The 19,108-nt window shown below is 32.5% G+C and overlaps 1 protein-coding gene across 3 annotated transcripts in view; it reads right to left on the reverse strand.

Moving 5' to 3' along the window:
* LOC116779178 (protein bunched, class 2/F/G isoform-like) overlaps positions 1-19,108 on the reverse strand; it is an 88,988-nt gene that overhangs the window by 41,174 nt on the left and 28,706 nt on the right. For 2 of the 3 annotated variants that reach the window (XM_032673367.2, XM_032673366.2), the window contains one exon: positions 7,625-7,756. The exons of the other annotated variant lie outside the window; for it this stretch is intronic. In XM_032673367.2, the coding sequence (XP_032529258.2) occupies positions 7,625-7,756 (132 nt within the window). The remainder of the gene's footprint in view (positions 1-7,624; positions 7,757-19,108) is intronic. 3 annotated transcript variants of the gene reach the window in all.

A 19,108-nucleotide genomic window follows, 5' to 3' on the forward strand; every position in this document is an offset into this window, starting at 1 on the left:
TTTCCAGCTACCGTCATATATTAAAGAGTACACGGTAAATTGTTTTGTGATACAAATATACATATATATATGTGTACTTATATATTCCTACACGAGCTAGCAAACAATCATCTCAGAATAACGACATTGAATCTCATTTGTAGACACCGCACAACATGTCAGCATCTTATATGAAAATTTTCCATTATGGATGGCTAGCAACTACTCACTATTATTAAATACATTGATATATGGAAGTACAACTTTATGAATTATATAAATTTCAATTAATAGTTTTTCTTTTACAACATAATTAAATTAGTTGTTAGTACGTGTTTTCAAAAAAGTTTATTAGTGGTTAGGATCAACCAAGATAATGTCGGATTTATTTTTCCTTCATTCTCAAATTTTCATATATGGTTATATTAACGCAGAGTTAATAATAAAAACATTAAAACCTTTAGTATTTAGTTTGACGACGTAAACTCTTACTAAGGATATTGACAACAAACAACAACGATAAAGGAATAAAAATAATTTAAGTTATTTGCGCAACTGCGTCGCAAAATGTTAAGCACTCCTTTTATCAGTATACCAATACGACATGGTCCGAGTAAATCGTTCGTATAAGGATTTATAGCTATGAGCTTACAAGGCACCCGCCTAATATGTATAACGTCCAGGTGTCGGAGTGAAAGTCTTGTAAATTATAAAATATAAATCCTAATGAAAACAGCTACCTCCTAAACAATAGATCATATATTATAATAACAACTTCACAGACATCAGTAAATTCTCTAATCTATTACAAGAGCGTCAGCTATTGAAATAAAACAGTCTCGTCGAATCCACACAGACAGTTCTTGTTACTTGTAAAAGTTACCGGCCATCATGCTACGTGAAAGTCAGCTATGTTATAAATTAATCATTGTAATCTATTCAAACACTCCCTCCCCCTCTCATTCTGCTCTCCTAACTGTATCAGCCCCTCACCCCCTAGTGATAGAGCGCTGACATTGTATTGAAAACCGTTACCAACCGACCATTAGACAAACAACCTTCGATGGATAATAACGGTAAGCTACATTTATTATGGCAGCATTGGAGCTTGCACTTTTTTTTATATATACTCTTTATTTATAATATTTAAAACCAGATTCAAGACAGACTTTGTCAGTATGACTTATTTCAATGCCTATTAAATAATGGTTTTAATATTGCGAATAGGTTTCAACCTCAAACTTTTTGTCTATTCAGAGAGTAGGCCAATGTCGGACGGGGTGGTGGCTTGCGAGATCGCCTCCACGGTTATCACAACTCCAATGAAGCCAAGAAATTTGCTCGACAGTAGTCGTACATAAAGCATTTTAATGTCATATAAAGACAGTAAAATATAATGGAAACACCCGCACTGTTGTGTTCTGATTTTTATAATTTTAGTTTGTAAAGAATATAAAGAAACAGATGAGAAAGTACATATATCTCTAAAAGGCGATTCAAGAAATTATAAAAAATATATATATACAACGAGTAAAAGGAAAGTAACGTTATTTTACTTATAACCGAAGTTGTTTGGACACGTATTAACAAATAGCAATAAATTTTAATAAATTCTATATTCGGTGTGTTGTATTTTATTATCGAATTTCGCAAGTCACATATTCGAAACAGCAATAAGATGCGAACAACCAACCAGGTATTTTCAATTCTCACCTTCACCTTGCGTCTATATTTCGCTGACATTTATTTTCGTACAATCATAAATAGTACAATAATATATTAAGCAAGTCTCTCGTATATATGGGAAATGAAGAAAACAATAAATAATCATAAGCTTAGATAACTTCATAATTTCTGAACCGCTATACTTTTGTAACATTTTCACGATACTTATTTCTTTAAATGACAAATTTTCGTTCATAATGTTAAAACGAAACTTTGTAGTTACTCTCTTTAAACACGAATCTTTTAATTGTATTTTCTGGGTCAGGACACATCACCCATATCCGAGATTTAGCTTCAGATTACAAATCGATTTAGTACGTCCTTCGTTCAATGTCAAATTTATTCCTAAAGTGAGGGTGCCATCAGGATATCTGGGTCAAGGTATCTCCGGGAACGCCATTCGAAGACACTTGTGAGCTTTAACAAAAGCGGAGTCGTTTTTTTATGTTACATCATTGTATATTTTTATAACAACCTGTAGTACTTTTAAAATTATATTTTTTACACTTTATCGTGAGCTTTATATGCAATGAAGTGCGCGATTATTTTTTTTATGGCACAGTGTTTGTGTTTCTGAGTTATGCAAACGGTCAGTCTTTAAGCTTCTGCCACGTGTTGCATTGACCGCATACATTTAAATTGATCGCCTCTTTCTCTATATCAATCAAATCAGTTGTAACGAGTTATATAATTGGAAATTTGTATTTCGTGTTGTTTTATTATCATAACAAAGTTCAATTTAAAGGTTAAATATGTTGCAACGTCTATCGACAAGTATGGAAAAATATTACGTGGTTGCGTGAAGAAAAATATTTAAATTATATAAAAAAATATATATATATATTACATATAAAAAAGGAAACGTGTAGCTGCTTATTTTTTTTAACGAACCAATTAATTTTCTGTGTATCGATCTGTTGACCTACATATAAAAATCACGTTTCGCACGACGTTTATCATTTACATAATTTTAATTTTTAATAAAATTTCCTCTTCGTCTGACATCACCTATCGATGGAGATCATTGAGACGACTTGTGTTGATTTGATTTAAAAAAAAATTACCGTTCTTGTATTAAATAAATCTGACCTTTCAGTCAGAAATATTTCAAGGTTAAGATGAATAAATAAAAACAGAACAACCAATTCGCTATAACCGATGAAGTTGTAGTATTTGATACAGTCGATACAAAAATTGTTATCTTCTTAAAAAATCTCATTCATATTTAAATTGAAGTAATGATCTTGTTTCTAATTTAAGACCATCTAATGAATGGACACTAAGTGTGACATTATAATGATGGTTTCAATAATGAAGTTTAATATACGGCACAAATTAGTTTTGTTTCATAACACAACAAAGCGAGCGTCGTTAAGTGGCTATGAATAGTCATACGATAGTTCTAGAGCTTTCCGTCAAAACTAGGATAATGGACTTAGTATTAAATGGCATAGAGTTATATTTCGTACGAAGACAGCTTGTCCTTGCATGTAATGATTGTCCAGTCCTTCCACGGTCGGGTGCGTGGAACCTTCCCAAGGCTACAATTACATGTGAGATTAGTTTCAGTGACATATGATACGGCTCCATATTAATGTTGCTGAGTTGTTATACTTAATTTTTGTACGAACCGTGCATATATTCTGCAAAATGTTATTATTAGACCGTTACTTATTTGTTATATATAGATATATAGTATAGTAAAGTTTTGATGTACAGTCTCCGTGATGCATTTCGGCCATCATCATCCCCGGTCACGAGCAAGCGGAGCACGCCTCAGACTGTCAGGTTCGTGACTGAGACTGCTCTCTATCGAAACAATGTTATTTAATGAAACATATAAGCATAATGTTGTTGTGAATACAACACCTTCCTGGAACATCTCGTGCTGTCAACGTTTATAACATTTGTTTGAACACTATTTGAAAAACTCTTCAAATAATGATCACGAAACAATTTTATTATATTTTTCATTGTACACAATGTGAGTAATCAATTCTAGTCTTAGCTTTGTCCGTATTTGTAATTCTTCCGAATACAAATCGAACACTTCAAAGCCATTTCGTTAACTGTTAATGATTTATTAAGCCAACATAGCAAGTTCAGAACTCAACAACGCCTTGATTGACAAGCCGACAGAGCACTGTAACATGATGGATCGCGAATGGCAAAATATTTGAGGTCGCGATACTTTTTCCGGGCATCGAACCTTGTTTCGTTGCTAAGCAAAATAACGGGGCATACTCTCTATGTACAGAGATATAATAGCTATTTGGATTACATTAATTATAATCATTTCATATTTAATACAATATTGCCTAACGTTCGCCTCCAAATTGCATATTTTTAAGCTTATTTCACATAATTGATTAAGTAATTAAACTGTTCATATTTATAATTACCGCAGATGTTTCATTTAGATAACATCGACTGTGATCTATTATTCACGTTACATTATTAGAAAATCGTTATATATAGAATAGAATAAACAGGACATTATTATAATGAGAGTAATAACAAACGAGCTTTTGACTGTCAAGTTATTACCAAGACTTCAATGTTGAGATTAGTTTTGTTGATGATGGTTAAAACTATTCTTTTGAAAATAATTTAAACCGCCATGCAGCACGTTATCCTCTCCTAAAAACAGTTTTATTATATATATTATTAGGAAATAATCTTTGCAATTTATTTACGCCACAAATTGGACTAAATATTTGTGTATAATATATTTCATATGCTTCTAGCTCATATAATTTCTAGTCGAGATGAGATAACGTGTTGTGTAAATTATAACATGCAATTGATTGATACATTTCAATATCCTAATGAGCCACAAACCACCGGACTTTATTTCACATCATGGAACGCGAAACGTCCGTATATATTTTGCGTTCGACTGCGTCTCAACATTTTTTTTTCCTTTCAACGTTTAACAGTAACTTATAGGAGTAACAAAAAAAAGAGTGGCCTGATACACTTTTAACGGAACAAACCGGATCCAACCATGAAACTTAAAGCCTTCTTAGTGACGGCAATAAGGTCGCAGCCTAGTTGCACTTACTTATAACGAATGATATAATTACTCGGTTATTTTAAAATAATATCTGGCAAATAGATTGTCATGATACCGATATTATTTTAAAAAATTCTTTATATTAGCGGTCGTTTAAGGATTGCTTCGCTGAAGCTTCTATATCGATCGTCTAAATGTCACCTCCTATTTTATTCACGTGGTTGGTAATCGGCCTCTAGCCCTCCCGCAGTCCAGACGACATCGTTGATATAACAATAGGAACCCCCTTTACGTCACAAGCGAGTCCATGATTGAATTGTCTTTGTGTTATAATATATTATGTTATAATATGCCTGTACATATTATTTCAAAATGTGTTACTTTTAAACCATAAATTTTAATTCAATACAGATGTCTCTTCTGTTATAATTGTTAGTTGACATCATCAACAAGGGTGGTGCCTTGTCCTTCATCAGTTAGAAGCGAGTTACATGACGTTTGTAACAACTAGCGTAATTTTCATTCAACAGAGGCTAAAAGTCAAAATGCAACACGTATAATTATTATGTCACACATTAAAACGATTTTAATTAAAGCCAATGAATTCTAGGAACAATCATCTGGCGACGCTAAATATAGAAACCGTTTAATAAATTATATGCAACTATGTATATATTTATTTGTTTTTGATGCTACGTCTTTAAAATTATTATTTTTTAACATGAAACCAAACTTCTTATATCAATCTTATTTAATATTACTTCCAAGGCTTGGTGAAAGTTACATTTTTAATGCGTTGAAGTTTATCTGTTTTCAATGCCGTTATATAGTGCAAAAATAATTATTCTCGAATTTACTTAGACTATAATAAAAAATCTCGTCGAATTACGAAACTGGCATATATATATATATATATATATATATATATATATATATATATATGTAATAAAGCTTTAAAAGGGAAATTATCTGTTGTATTAAAGGGACTGTGTGACTTGTATCAATGATAATTAAAAAACACAAGTTATTACTGTTTGTTAATTAAATCCGGTTAGAGTTATCACGTAACTGATATACACATGTATTATAGAAAGTACCACGAAAGTTATATACGATCTGTGGTTACTTGAAGTGTTTAATGATAATTAATATGACGTACCCCCGTTCATCATACACGAATATTTACACCCTGTTTATATTATAAAATATATATATAAAAAAAAAACAAATTCTTATATATTCGTAAAATTATTTGCATTCACAAAATATCTATATTAAGCTCAATTCGATTAATTAAAACTCGCAGTGAACTCCAGCTAAAAATAGAAGTGAGATGAATGAATTCATTTCAATCGATGCTTTACGAAAAAAAAAATGTCGAATAAACATGTAAACGACACTGTATATTTTAAAACTGATAAAAAATTAAAGAGAAAAAATCTTATCAGATCGGAGGAAATTAAATAAAATTCTATTAAGAAACTTATCCGAGTTAAAGATACTCTCCTTAGATGATTCTTATTATTCTATTCTAATGTTCTCAGCGAGTACTTCTTGGTGAACACAGTGCGGCATCCTTGCCGTGACATCCAAACGGAGTCAACAACCTCGGGCCGAGTCGCCAAAAAACCGCAATAACTATATATTGACAGCGCGGTCTATTCTTGGAGCATGACATAAGCACTTAGCAGTAGCATCGAGTTATGACTCCGACTAACAAAAGTTACAAAGATTTATAAAATGACGCTTTTTTCTAAGCTTGAAAGAATCAACGTAAATCTTGTTATATTTAAAATATTATAACATTTGTCATCTTTCAATTCTTATATACCCTTACCCTTGGGCGAAGAAAGACATCATACTTTAGAATTTCAAATCCTCTTTACTTTCAACAACTCTCGAACTATGAGTAAGGCAATACTTGAGTACTTCCATTTCTAAGTTTTAACTAGAGTTTACTTTATATATGTATTTTTATTACAACCATCTATTGAGCGTTTTCTGTCTGTCAGCTGTCGTTCGAGTGTGGTGATAGCGAGGACTGAAATGTCACTGACGAATCAACATCAAGTCGTCTGAATTACTAGAAAACACCACACGTGCACCCTCACTTATATTCATTAACTCTAATTTTAATATTGAATATATTTAAAACGAAGACATTTTTATTTGAATTATTTCATTATAAAATAAGAATGAAACGATTGTAACGATAAACGTCATTTTAGAGGCCCGAATCTTGAGTTACACGTTAACAGCAGATGTTAACTGATAATCATTACTTTTTTGTTCGTCTTTAAATTATTGCAATTAAAACATAATGTATCACATGGCTAGAGTAGTTAAAACGAGTTTCCTTTCAATATTACTAATAAATAAATGTTAATCAAAAAGTATTGAGAACGACAGAACACTGAACAACAGAACACAATTTTTGAAGAAATACAGCATTAATCACATTCACATAATATTAAAACAGCCATTAAACAAAATAATATGCATGCGCAGGAGTGTTAGGATGAAACGAAACTATAATCAAAATTGTGAGAATAAAATAAAACCAACGCCACAATACTTCGAAATACTAGCTTTGGTGTTAGTTTGTATTAAATTGGAGATATGTGACTATTCGATGTAACCAGTAATAAAGTCAAGAAATTTATTTAGCTTCGGCAGTAATTCAATATGAAGCCATAAAAACGAGAGGGTTATTGAATGCAAGATTGACATTGATGAAGTTCGAATTGTTCGATCGCATTTAAGATCACATTGCGATTATTTTCGCAGATGAAACACAAAACGCCACTCTGCACCTCCAATACAACAAAGCTAGTTTTCATTAAAAAGAAAATGAAAAAAAAAAACAACCACATATTGTGACAAGTATTCCTAACATGGCGCTACCTTGTATGATGTTGCCTCTCGGAAGGCGGTGGTGACGGGGCGCGGGAAGTCGTGGTCGAATCGCGTGCTTCAGCCTGTGCTGAAGGGCTGCCTGTGCCGCTGCCTCCCAGCGCCAGCGCCAGCCCGTTGATGCTGCCGACACATCAGCACGTCACCACAACCCTAACGATCGACACAAACTTACCTGCTCCAATCTTTATCAATTTTATAACCGCTTCCAAATCAATACTACTTTCCTGTGAGATTATGTTATATTCTAGTACTATATATCTAAGTTACGACACACTGGAGCAGATAAGGACGCTAACATACATCTAAAATCGATGCTATGTTATCGGATTAACCTAGTTAATGTCCACTCAAAAATTGTGTTATGCTACATTGGTACTAACACACAAATGATATTCCGCCAAGTTCGATATTCGTCGTCTGTAAATGTATCTCGTTTTCAATACTCTATCATAGTCCATCGGACCTATAAAGTAGAGCGAAGCAGAACATTCTCAGCGGGGTGAAGAGATATATTAAGCAGTGATGTTCAGTTAGTGGCAAGGCAACAATGGTGTTCATTTAGTAAGATAATACAAGCAAGCAGTCTGTTTATGTTTAGTTGTATTCATGCAAAACAAAATATTGTATAATATAATTAGCAAGAACAAGACCAAGATAACATTTCTTTACGCCCTTAGTATAAAGAAGTAGCAAAAGTTTTGCGGCTATGATGTAAATCAAAGTGGTTTTCAGGAACTGGCGAAGTGACTTACGTTAAGTTCCCCATTCATCTGTCAATCAAGGCCTCAAGTAAACAGAGTTAGTAGGAAGACTTCTAGTGTCACTTAGTAGATAAGAACACGCAATTACCGCGATGTTGGAGACTCAAACAAATAGAACATTTACCATCAGCAGCTGTGTGAGATCTATATAAAGAACTTTTAATGTTACAAAACAGTTCTTTACGTAAGTTTCTATAGCCATAAATACGAGAGCTTTACAAAAATATTTAACTGCTGATTGAAGTCGTGGCCGTAAAGTCATAATTTGATACCATAACTCGGGCTGGTTTTTGTATTTCCTCGAGTTATAGCGAAGGGGTGCCAATTGCGAAAGTTCACTTCCGCCAAAATTATTTTACAGACAGAAAAAAGTAGGAAATTTCGAAAAGATCGCGGGATATAAATTTTAGTTTCCGTGACAACATAATGTATTCAAACACAGTGACATCATTTGGCATGAGGTCATGAGTATTGGCGGAAGTTCGCTACTTTACGATGCAGATATTTATTTTCCAACTTTTGTATGGCATTGTAGATTCATTATGAATTATTTCGTAACGTTTTAAAAGACAGGTCATTAACAACATACGAACAAAAATCGACAACACCTTTACAAATGCGACCAGAGCGACTATCGCTCGCCTTTAAAGTCCGTTTATTGTCCGACAGTAAAGAGACGATAAATGTCATAACAACGGATTGCTGAAGAATTTTATTTAAATAAAAGAAGGCGTAATAAACTTTTATGAATCTGTTGAAATTATTTACTCTACATACGTATAAATAAGCCGATTTATTATTACAGATCTCTTATATACTTACTCTTACGTGACCCTTTGTGTGAAGATCTTTCATTACGAACATAAATCTACTGTAGCAGAAAGAGAATATTTCCTCTCAAGTAACAAATTATACGTCATCAAAACAAACATTAACAATAACACGTCTCGAATATTGCAAAATTCAATTAAAAACAAATGAGCAACAGATAAAATTAACAAAGGAAAATAAAATATACATGAGATTAAATTCAACGGAGGTGTAATTTGCTTGCCATTTAACAAAGACATACTTAGCAGGAAATGCCTGTAAATTAAGTGTCACTGCATCCAATGTCATGGGACCTTCAAAATATATGTTTTTCGTTCAAAACGTCTAACTTTAAAAGATCTCAATGTAATATATATGGAAACTATGACAAAAAAAAACTCAATAGAATTCAAAATTAAAGGAATTATCAAAGTCGGTCGCACCTTATACATAAAAAAACTACCATTTCCTACACACAAGGTCGTTTCCGAAGGTTATGTGAGTGTAGTGACAGTATCTATAATTCAAAATTTAATTAGTCTTTATGTTTACGATGGCTTGCAATCAGCCGTCACAATAGACACGAGCTGTTATTAAAATATATATAATTAAATACATCGATACATTTTAAATACGTCACGATCACAGTTGACGTACTCTGACCAAGGTCTACTCTATATAAGAATGAATTTTATTTACCAAACAGAGAGTGATGGGAGAAACCCAATTTTTTTTATGAAAACCGTGAACATAGCTTTCAAGGAACTCATCTGATATAAACAACATCTTCCTATATGATTTCTAAGAAATTTTAAGTATAAATTGGGTCAGAAATTAAAATGAGAGCGCACGAAACGAGGAAAACGTCCTGGAATTGTACACTAATTGTTCAATAAATGTTGTAGTCATGTTGATTGATGGCTTGATAAATATACTGCATTGTAAAATGTACTCGGTACAAAAGTACACTAACTAATGACTCATGATGCAGGCAACCAGGCGAGCCTTTCGACACGCTAGAACATCATAAACTTCATACCACATGACTTTTCTATGCTTAGGTCTAGTTTTTACCGTATTATAAATGAAAACTAAATGTGTCATGTTTTTATCAATGGATTTGTATTTGAATGTGAACTTCATGTATATCAGAATATTTTTTATTCGTTTCTATTTTGCTAGCAGTTAAGTAATGACATTTTTTTTTTTTATAAAAATTATATAAGGTCAAAGTGACAGTTTTATATTCAGGTTTTGTGCAGATAATTAAAATAGTACAGTGTCGTGACTTCATTCATAGACGGACGTAAAAAAAAAACAGTTTCAGACCATATTCTCAATTATTAATTAAGTCAGTAAACAGTTCATCGGCTTTAAATATTTCCTTTATGATCACGAGTTTTCAATTCGTAGAAGCCCTCCGTTAAAGGAAGCGGTGATGGGCCAGTAGCACATACATATGCCTGGTATGGATCGTTAAGGTTCGTACTCTAGGCTGCAATTAAAATTTTAAAACATCCAATGCATATCAATTAGTACGTTGTAAGTTCAGAAATCAAATTCATGTTTTAAATATCTTCTTCACTCTTTTCCGTATACCCTTTGAATGCCACAATCATTTATCGGCAATTTTAAATTATGTCATGAGGAATAAAATTTAAACTTTTAAAAGTAAACAAAAAATAACATGTACAATGAGATAAATGTCGACGTAACATTATTATAAAAGCCACAGTAAAATACATTATCAGTACAGTATATATAATAAAGAAACTTGTATTCGTCCGCGTATAATAATGAGGGAACAGAAGTGAAATATTGTTTTTAAACTTCCGTGTTACTTGGCATCCAACACTTTATATTTTTGTGATGAAAAATTTCTAAATAGATAATGTAACATGTGGACAGGCAAATATATATATATATTCAAACTCAACGACAGCGGGGCGTCATATCTCGCGGGAGACATGGACGAGTATGTAAAATATGAGTATTTTAATAAAACACCGCTTGGGTTATATCAACGTCGGGAAGGTATGCGTGGCGCGGGTCCAGGGATGTATTCGATGGAAATAAACTAAGCGGAATAGATTGTCATTGAGCGTTTAATCTCCCAAACTAATACACACCAACATTTATAAAATAAACCACTGCTATGGCACGGGGAAGGGTTATGTTGAACCAACTATAAATTTATCAACGGCTGTCTCACTTGAACCACATTTTATTTGACCAACGAAAACATTTCCGACACATCAAACGATCCCTGTTAATAGAGTTATAATGTAAATTATACTTAACGATATATCAGTAGACATGGGAACTATAAAAATATTATGGAAGGCACTAAAAATATTCTATACAAATACTTTTTAGAGACTGAAATACTTAATTCATTACACTCCAGCGTCGGCTGATATTGTTCAAATATTGAAATTAACAAGAATTACATCAAATAAATTTTGTGTAAACATTCAAACAGCTAAACAGGTAAACATTATTATTTAAATTTTACATTATGTTTATTTTCACCGACTGCTGGCTGGCGCCGCGCACTCACCTTGACCGTCGTGTCAACAAACCAATGAAATTCGACCTTCCCACCCCCGAAACATCATTCAACAAACGGACTTACGAGGGCATCTACAACGACTTGTAGGATCAGATTATATTGGTCACTCGCAAATCCTGCTTCTGTAGGCTATGGTATATGGTCCATCTATAATTTTACTGGTTTTTCCAGTTAGTCTTGTTTCCGAGACTTTAGTTTAAAATAGATTTATAGCAAACATGATTACGATGGGCATATGCTTTGAAACTTCCCTAATAATTATATACTTAGCATTATTTTGCCTTTGTCATACGGTATCAGAATTAATTAAGTTAAAAAATTCAAAAACAAATCCTTGAATTGTTCAAAGAAAAACATATAAACAACATAACAATAAATACTTTATTTTGCTTCATAAACATTTGAATGTTTATATTCTAACAAACTGTTTGAAAACAAGTAAACTTTCAGGCGTAGATGAAAACAACTCAATGGTTAGACCTGGATCGTAATTAAAACACATTTACATAATGTGTACCCCTGAGATCACTCGTGTGGTGGGTACTCTGGTTACAGGAGCCTGATCATCATTGAACATGTGCCCTGTTTATTCTTCTCACCCAGGATACCCGGCATCATGAATCACTACTGGTTATTCCTATTACGATACTGCAAATCGTCAAGCCTGAATCAGAATTCAAAGAAACAATCACCTATATAAACAGGAGCGTGTAGTTCAAACGTCACCTAGAGATGTGAAATAAACAAGCTAAGAAACATTGCCATTTAAATGAGAGCTTCAGCATAAAAAAATCTCTCCGATAACCTTGACATGTATAGCAACACTAAAATTATCGTTAAAGAAATCGTGTCACTCGCAAATTATTATTAAATTTTCTAAAACCGCATGCATGGGTCGTTCCACTTTCAATCTAATACAAAAACTAAAATAACTGTAGAATAAAATGATTCATATTCAATAGTTCCGCAAAATTAATATCAATAAAATCGGTAAAAAAACAAAATGTTAAAAATATATATTAATATAATGGAAAAAGATATCTTTGTGTAGTAAATGTTAAGTGTGGTCATTCAGTACAAGGATGAGGAACAAATTTCTTTATTCTGTTCACGTCAGGAAGAATTTAAAAACAATAAATTCATATGATAATAAAAATCAAACGTATAATATTATCCGATTCATAAATAACTATAGTATAGACAAATTAATTTAGACGCGGAACAATTACTAGCTTTGTACAATGTTATTGCAAACTTTGCGTTAGACAAAGACACCCGCTGGCTCTTATAACGCCTTTACGACTAATTCTACCAAAATTTACAGACTGCAATGACCGCTAGTGACCCCGGTTTCGTTGTATAGAATAAACACCAGATGAAAGGATATCGCTATAAAATTATGAAACGATTTGTTTGTGTTATAAATATTATAATTACGCTTTATAAAAAGAAATGCAAGGCGTCATTCGATCAATGGCTTTAATTAATATTACTAAGGTCAAAAGTATTTTGTTTGACGAGAATTTTAAATGACTTTATTATGAGGAAATCATTTAAATATCAATAAATCAACCCTTTCGGCGATAGAGTCAACGGAATTAACAAATAGTGAAATCATTAGGTGGTTGGTTAAAAACGTAGACACGATAATGTGATTATAAATGTCCTCCCTCACCCCCGACACAAGGCAGGTCATTGACCTACACGAGAGTTCAGATAAACGAGGGTTGATGTCATACAAATGTCACATGAAAATACTGAATATAAACTGATATCACTCACACATAAATAAAAACGGCATTTGAATCCTAATAAACATCCAAGTGATACTGTGTACAAAGTTCAATACATAACAAGAGAGCCGAGGCTAATTCTGTCATTATAACAGATGTAATTGTCTTAGAACAAAGGGCAACAACAGATAAATATAATTCTATTTGACAACGCTCAGAAACAGGAAAAGCTAAACATAATCACGGCATAAATCGCAAACGACAACACAGCTCGCCTATTATGGAATGGTAGCAAATTGTAACAGCGATTACCGATTACAAATAAGCGAGGTAATGATATCGATCAGAACAGATAATGAAGGTAAGTGATAGTGAGTGATGTAATCTCATCATTACGACATCGGGCTCTATGCAGGACTCCAGCAGGCGGGTCATGGACGCTCTTGGTAAACCTGTCCGATAGTTACACTCGATTCAACATCTAGACAGCTGGTACAAACGAACAAACAGCTCGTTTTGCACGATTTTAACATTTAATGGCGATTTTAACTGTAGAACGTTATTTAGTATCACAGATATTCCGCCCACTGTACTTCACAGGTGCTCGGAAACGATTCAGCATCGATTAATCCAGCAATAATGCAATCAGTGTAATAATTTTAATGATATCTAAAGTACACACTAGATCGTTTAAATACAATTACATTAGCAACCCTCTGGCAAACCTCACAGGGTCGACGAGGGTACGAACTCTCTAGATTTACTCGATCCATCATTGACTTGTGTCATATATCATTTGGGTTCAAAAACCTCTGTACTGTTTTGGGAAAGCGGAAAACTATTTTTAAATAACCATCACGATTGTTCGCTGATGGATACAGATTTGAATATTATAATTACTTTGTTTCATATACGACTGAAATGAATATACATGGAAGTCAGTGTAAGTGATTTTATTTATGAAGACTATATTAAACATAGATCACTAGCAAAGATTATTCAATAATAAAACTAACGAGATGAATTGTATGCGTCATATTAACATCAAGCGGAATATAATTATTTTTATCGAGATAAAATTATCGAATTTCCTTCTGATTCAGCAATACCAAGACTATATTTGCATACGATATTTGACACTAGATTCTATAGCAAATGAAAGTTTCCAGCTTTCTATTTTAATTCCTTAATCGAATTAACAGAATCATTACAATCGATAAAGTTGTTCAAACTGGTAATATATTGAGCATAATCTATATATTTTATTGGTGCACATTACATAGGATTCAGATCGCTCGCGGACGTGTTATACCACTGTTAACGTCCTGAAGGAGCGTAAAATGCGTTGAATGCTGTAAGTAATGTGAAGTCGTCTCTACAGGTTGTTAATACTCAAGTTACATTATTAGTGGGCAGTTAAACGGCTTAACTGTTGTGTCAGGAACATTTCGCGAACGGTTGCTAAATGCGACGTTAAACGTGTTATTTATGGTATTCCGCATTGCGGTGTAGCCAGCACTTGATGATAAAGCTATATGTTATTATTGAGTCAATACTACCGATAGGACAATTTATCGCTGGAGTTGCCCTGTCATTGCTGTGTCTGTGCCTGAGTACTTGGTTAGCTTAAAAACTATACGATTTAAAATATATTTTTTATATGAAACATTTGTAATATAATCAAAAATCCATATAACATCAACGTAACGATTTCTAGAATAGAAAATGTTAAGATAGAATAAAATAATTTTACGTTATATAGGCACGTGAACACCCATCTTATATTTTACTCTCACTTTACAGCGACGACACGCTGTAAATCTAACAATTCGCATAACCATCTCATCGTCTACAATGTGTTTAACAGAGTCGTTTTGCTGTCCACAACTAATATAGTCGCTGACTGACAGATAGGTAGTCATTTATAAGGACGGACGGAATCGTAAAGGACTCACATTATGCAATACGGTTTATTTACATATATGTGTACATTTATCTCTTCCTTATAACTTGCCAAAACAAATTATCATCTGCGCGGATGACGTCACTTCTTTTTCAAGCGATGAGATCACCCATAAAATTAACATGCATCGGTGCAGAGAAAAAATTGTATATAATTTGTTATGTTTGTGCTGCGAGCGTCCGGCGGGGCAGCAACCTTTTATTGGACGGCGGAACGTTCTAGAATAATCCTTTCATAAATTATTATACTCGCATAAAGCATCACTTGGAACATGTGCTTTGAATTTCTGACGGATAAATATTATATTGAATACAGTATAGATATATTATTCTCTTAGTTAATACTGATTATATATATATATATATATATTTAACACGATAAAAAAGACCAACAGACAGTACATCGGATGTTGATTTTGATACAAACTTATCATAATTGGGACGTGAAGGATTTAACACGATAAATATTTGGTTATTGATGTCGAGATAATGTAGGTCTAAGTGGGTTAAATTAAAAACATTGTATCTATATAACGTGAAACAGCAGCGATCTTTATATATATATAAAAAAAAATTATATAACAATTATATGATAGCGTATTCTATACCATCTCGTGTACTTTCGTGCATAAAGATCAAACGATAATTTAACAGTGAATCAGTGACGTGAGTCGACTTGAAAAAAAAAAAAAACTAAGATCTTCATCAAACATTATAAACACGTGGCTTTGAGGAAACAGTAAAATATGTTTATACTATTCATCTGATACACTCGCACGTACACTTCCTCAATTTCATAACATCTATATAGAACAGTAAGAACAAGGAAGTGCCATCAATAGTTTTTTACGTATAGTAATTTAAATGCAACTTATGTCATTTGTTGAACTTACGTTATTTGCAACACAACAGTCGTAATGTAATTAATTATTTAGGTGTACTTATGTGAACATAAACTCAAAGGTCGCCCGCCGCTCGCGGAAGGACATCTGGTTGACGCGAACAATAAGCCATTGTCTAACACAAGCCACCACAGCGACGCGAACATTACTCATACTATGAGCTAGATTATATACTTTATAAGCACGTATTCCTTATTGTCTCAAAATTAATATAACATATTGATTGATAAATAAACATCTGCAATCTACATAAATCTTGTTGAACGTAGCAATTTGCAATAAGCAAGGGAAGACGAGATGCTTTCATGTTCACTCGTATTATAATGCATTGCAATCAGTATTAAGGCTCTCGTGAGTAGACCGGCCGGCCGACCGACCGGCCGACTGGTAGCCCTCGTTGTTTAATATCTAGTATTAACCGTGTTGAATGTCATAGGTCATGTTGTGTGTGGGTAAAATAAGCGGATTTATCATTACAACATTTATTACAAAATCTCTACCTGGTGATATCCGAACAGCTATTATAGAAACTCTTCAGCGTCCCCGCCCTATATACCTATTTATATTTAAAACGATGCATTCACGTTTTAACTTGAAGATACTTATGAAGAATAATTCTGATAGTAAATAAAGCTAGATAAAAATGTAATCTACAGCAAAGTATGCAGGTTGGTAATGTTAATTATTGTCCCAATAGATGTCTATTGGTATGAGAAAAATATTAAAGTAATCTTGACTTTGATGAAGTACTGTTTGTATGCATATGAGGCTGATAGCGTAAAGTCAATCCAAAATAAATACAATATAAACTGGAGCGTAGTGATCCGAAATATATTAGTTTCATTTAAACGAATAAAACTCGCGAAAGTCTTAGATCTCATTATAAAATGGAGCAGTTTAATAATACTTACTAGAAATTAATGGTATGTTATATTAATTTAATCCTATATAATATATATTTCCTGTCATATAATTTAATTAAGATAATATATTACAACAGACACTAAACCTTCTCCGAACGAGGCGGCATTAGTTGTTGATCTGTTTAAGATGTGCCTACAAGTTAGGGAATCCAGTTACGTAGTAAATTGCTACATACATTAGTAGTCGTAATAGTGCTCTAGCAAACGTTATCTGTGACCATCTTACATGAAACTAATGCCGATATAAACCAGAAACCTTAATCAATTTATAACATATTTATCTCTCTGTCAGCAATTTCTCTCATTTAAATAAAACTACCATTTTCGGATTACTACGAGTATTTTATTATTTATAAAAACTACATACTCACGACGTTTCTGTTACTTTGCAGCAACTATGATCACGGGCAGAGATGTGATTACACTTTTTTTAAATAATAAAATACGGGTAGTAATACGAAAATATTAGTATCATTTAAATGAATTCTCGCGAAAATCTTAGATCACATTCTTCGAGTTAAATACACAAAAATAGATTTTTTTTAAATTTTCTACTAGCATTAATTATACTATAATAAAATGTATATAATATAATGCTTTTAATAGCGAATAACATTTAAATAACCATAAAATGGATTATAAAAGGAAAATATAATAATAATAAAATAATTTAAATTATAATTATTAGAGATGAACATGGCCAAGAAGCGTCATGAATCTCAAAAATGGATTTTAAAACTTTTAATTAAATTATTCATATGTATTTTTTTTACATTACTTTTAAAAACATTTATTTTATGAAATTATATTTCTTTTTTAAATGTTCTTTATAATCATATAGAAAAATATTTTCAATGATTTTTTTGTTAGTAATGTTTTTATATTTTTAGCTGACAAATAATTTTCCAGATTAAAATTGTAATAAGAATCTTAGACAAGGCGCAACAAAGAACCTTTCCCTTCCCTACGTTAGATAATTTCAGAATTATATATTTTTTGTTTCATTAGAATTACGATGGTAAACGTACATTGCGATAGTTAATAAGCGACCCAGATTTTACAGCGATAGTGTGGATTAGGTTACTTTCATAATTTAAAGCACAAGGCCTTTTGGAGGCATTGCAGGTAAATCAGCCGCCGACTAACGTCTCATTCGTTCCCCTCGTTTTAACGTAGATATACAAAAACCTAAATGAGAGTGAGTTACGTTGGTAGCATCGTGGCTAGGTTAAAGTGATACTTACAATGACAGATCATTGTATAGTGGTTAATTTATCTGTCGCCTCGTACACTTGTCAAAATTACAATTGTGTACATTGCATTGAAATTTTTCAAGATAAAATCTTCTTAAGAAAAGAATACCCGATGTTTCTAGCAGCTGAGGCCATTTCGGACAAATATTATTTTTTAAATCTGTCAAAATTCTATCGCATGGCATAATAATAACAATAGAATAGTATAGCGAAGATTTGTTTTTTATTTTAGTGAGTGAGTTTTTTTTTTAAATATTGTGTAGTTTTAAGGATTCACATTCAGTTATCAATAGTCAAAGATACAAAAACCTTATTCTGTAATTTAACTATAAGCAATGTAGAACAGAGCAAATTGTATTTATTTGTCTAATACAAATAGACACAAGATAAAAATAAATTAATAATTACTAGTTACTCCAGGAAGTTGATTGGACTCCATACTTTTGTACACCTAAGGCCATCTAGTAGAATGTAACACAAGCTTTAATGTAATGTAACTAACGCTCTCTATGGTCAGTTCGACAAACTACTCGGCATTGTTCGTAATACAACTTCA

The sequence above is a fragment of the Danaus plexippus genome, chromosome 6 (genome assembly GCF_018135715.1).
Source record: "Danaus plexippus chromosome 6, MEX_DaPlex, whole genome shotgun sequence".
NCBI lineage: Eukaryota > Metazoa > Arthropoda > Insecta > Lepidoptera > Nymphalidae > Danaus > Danaus plexippus.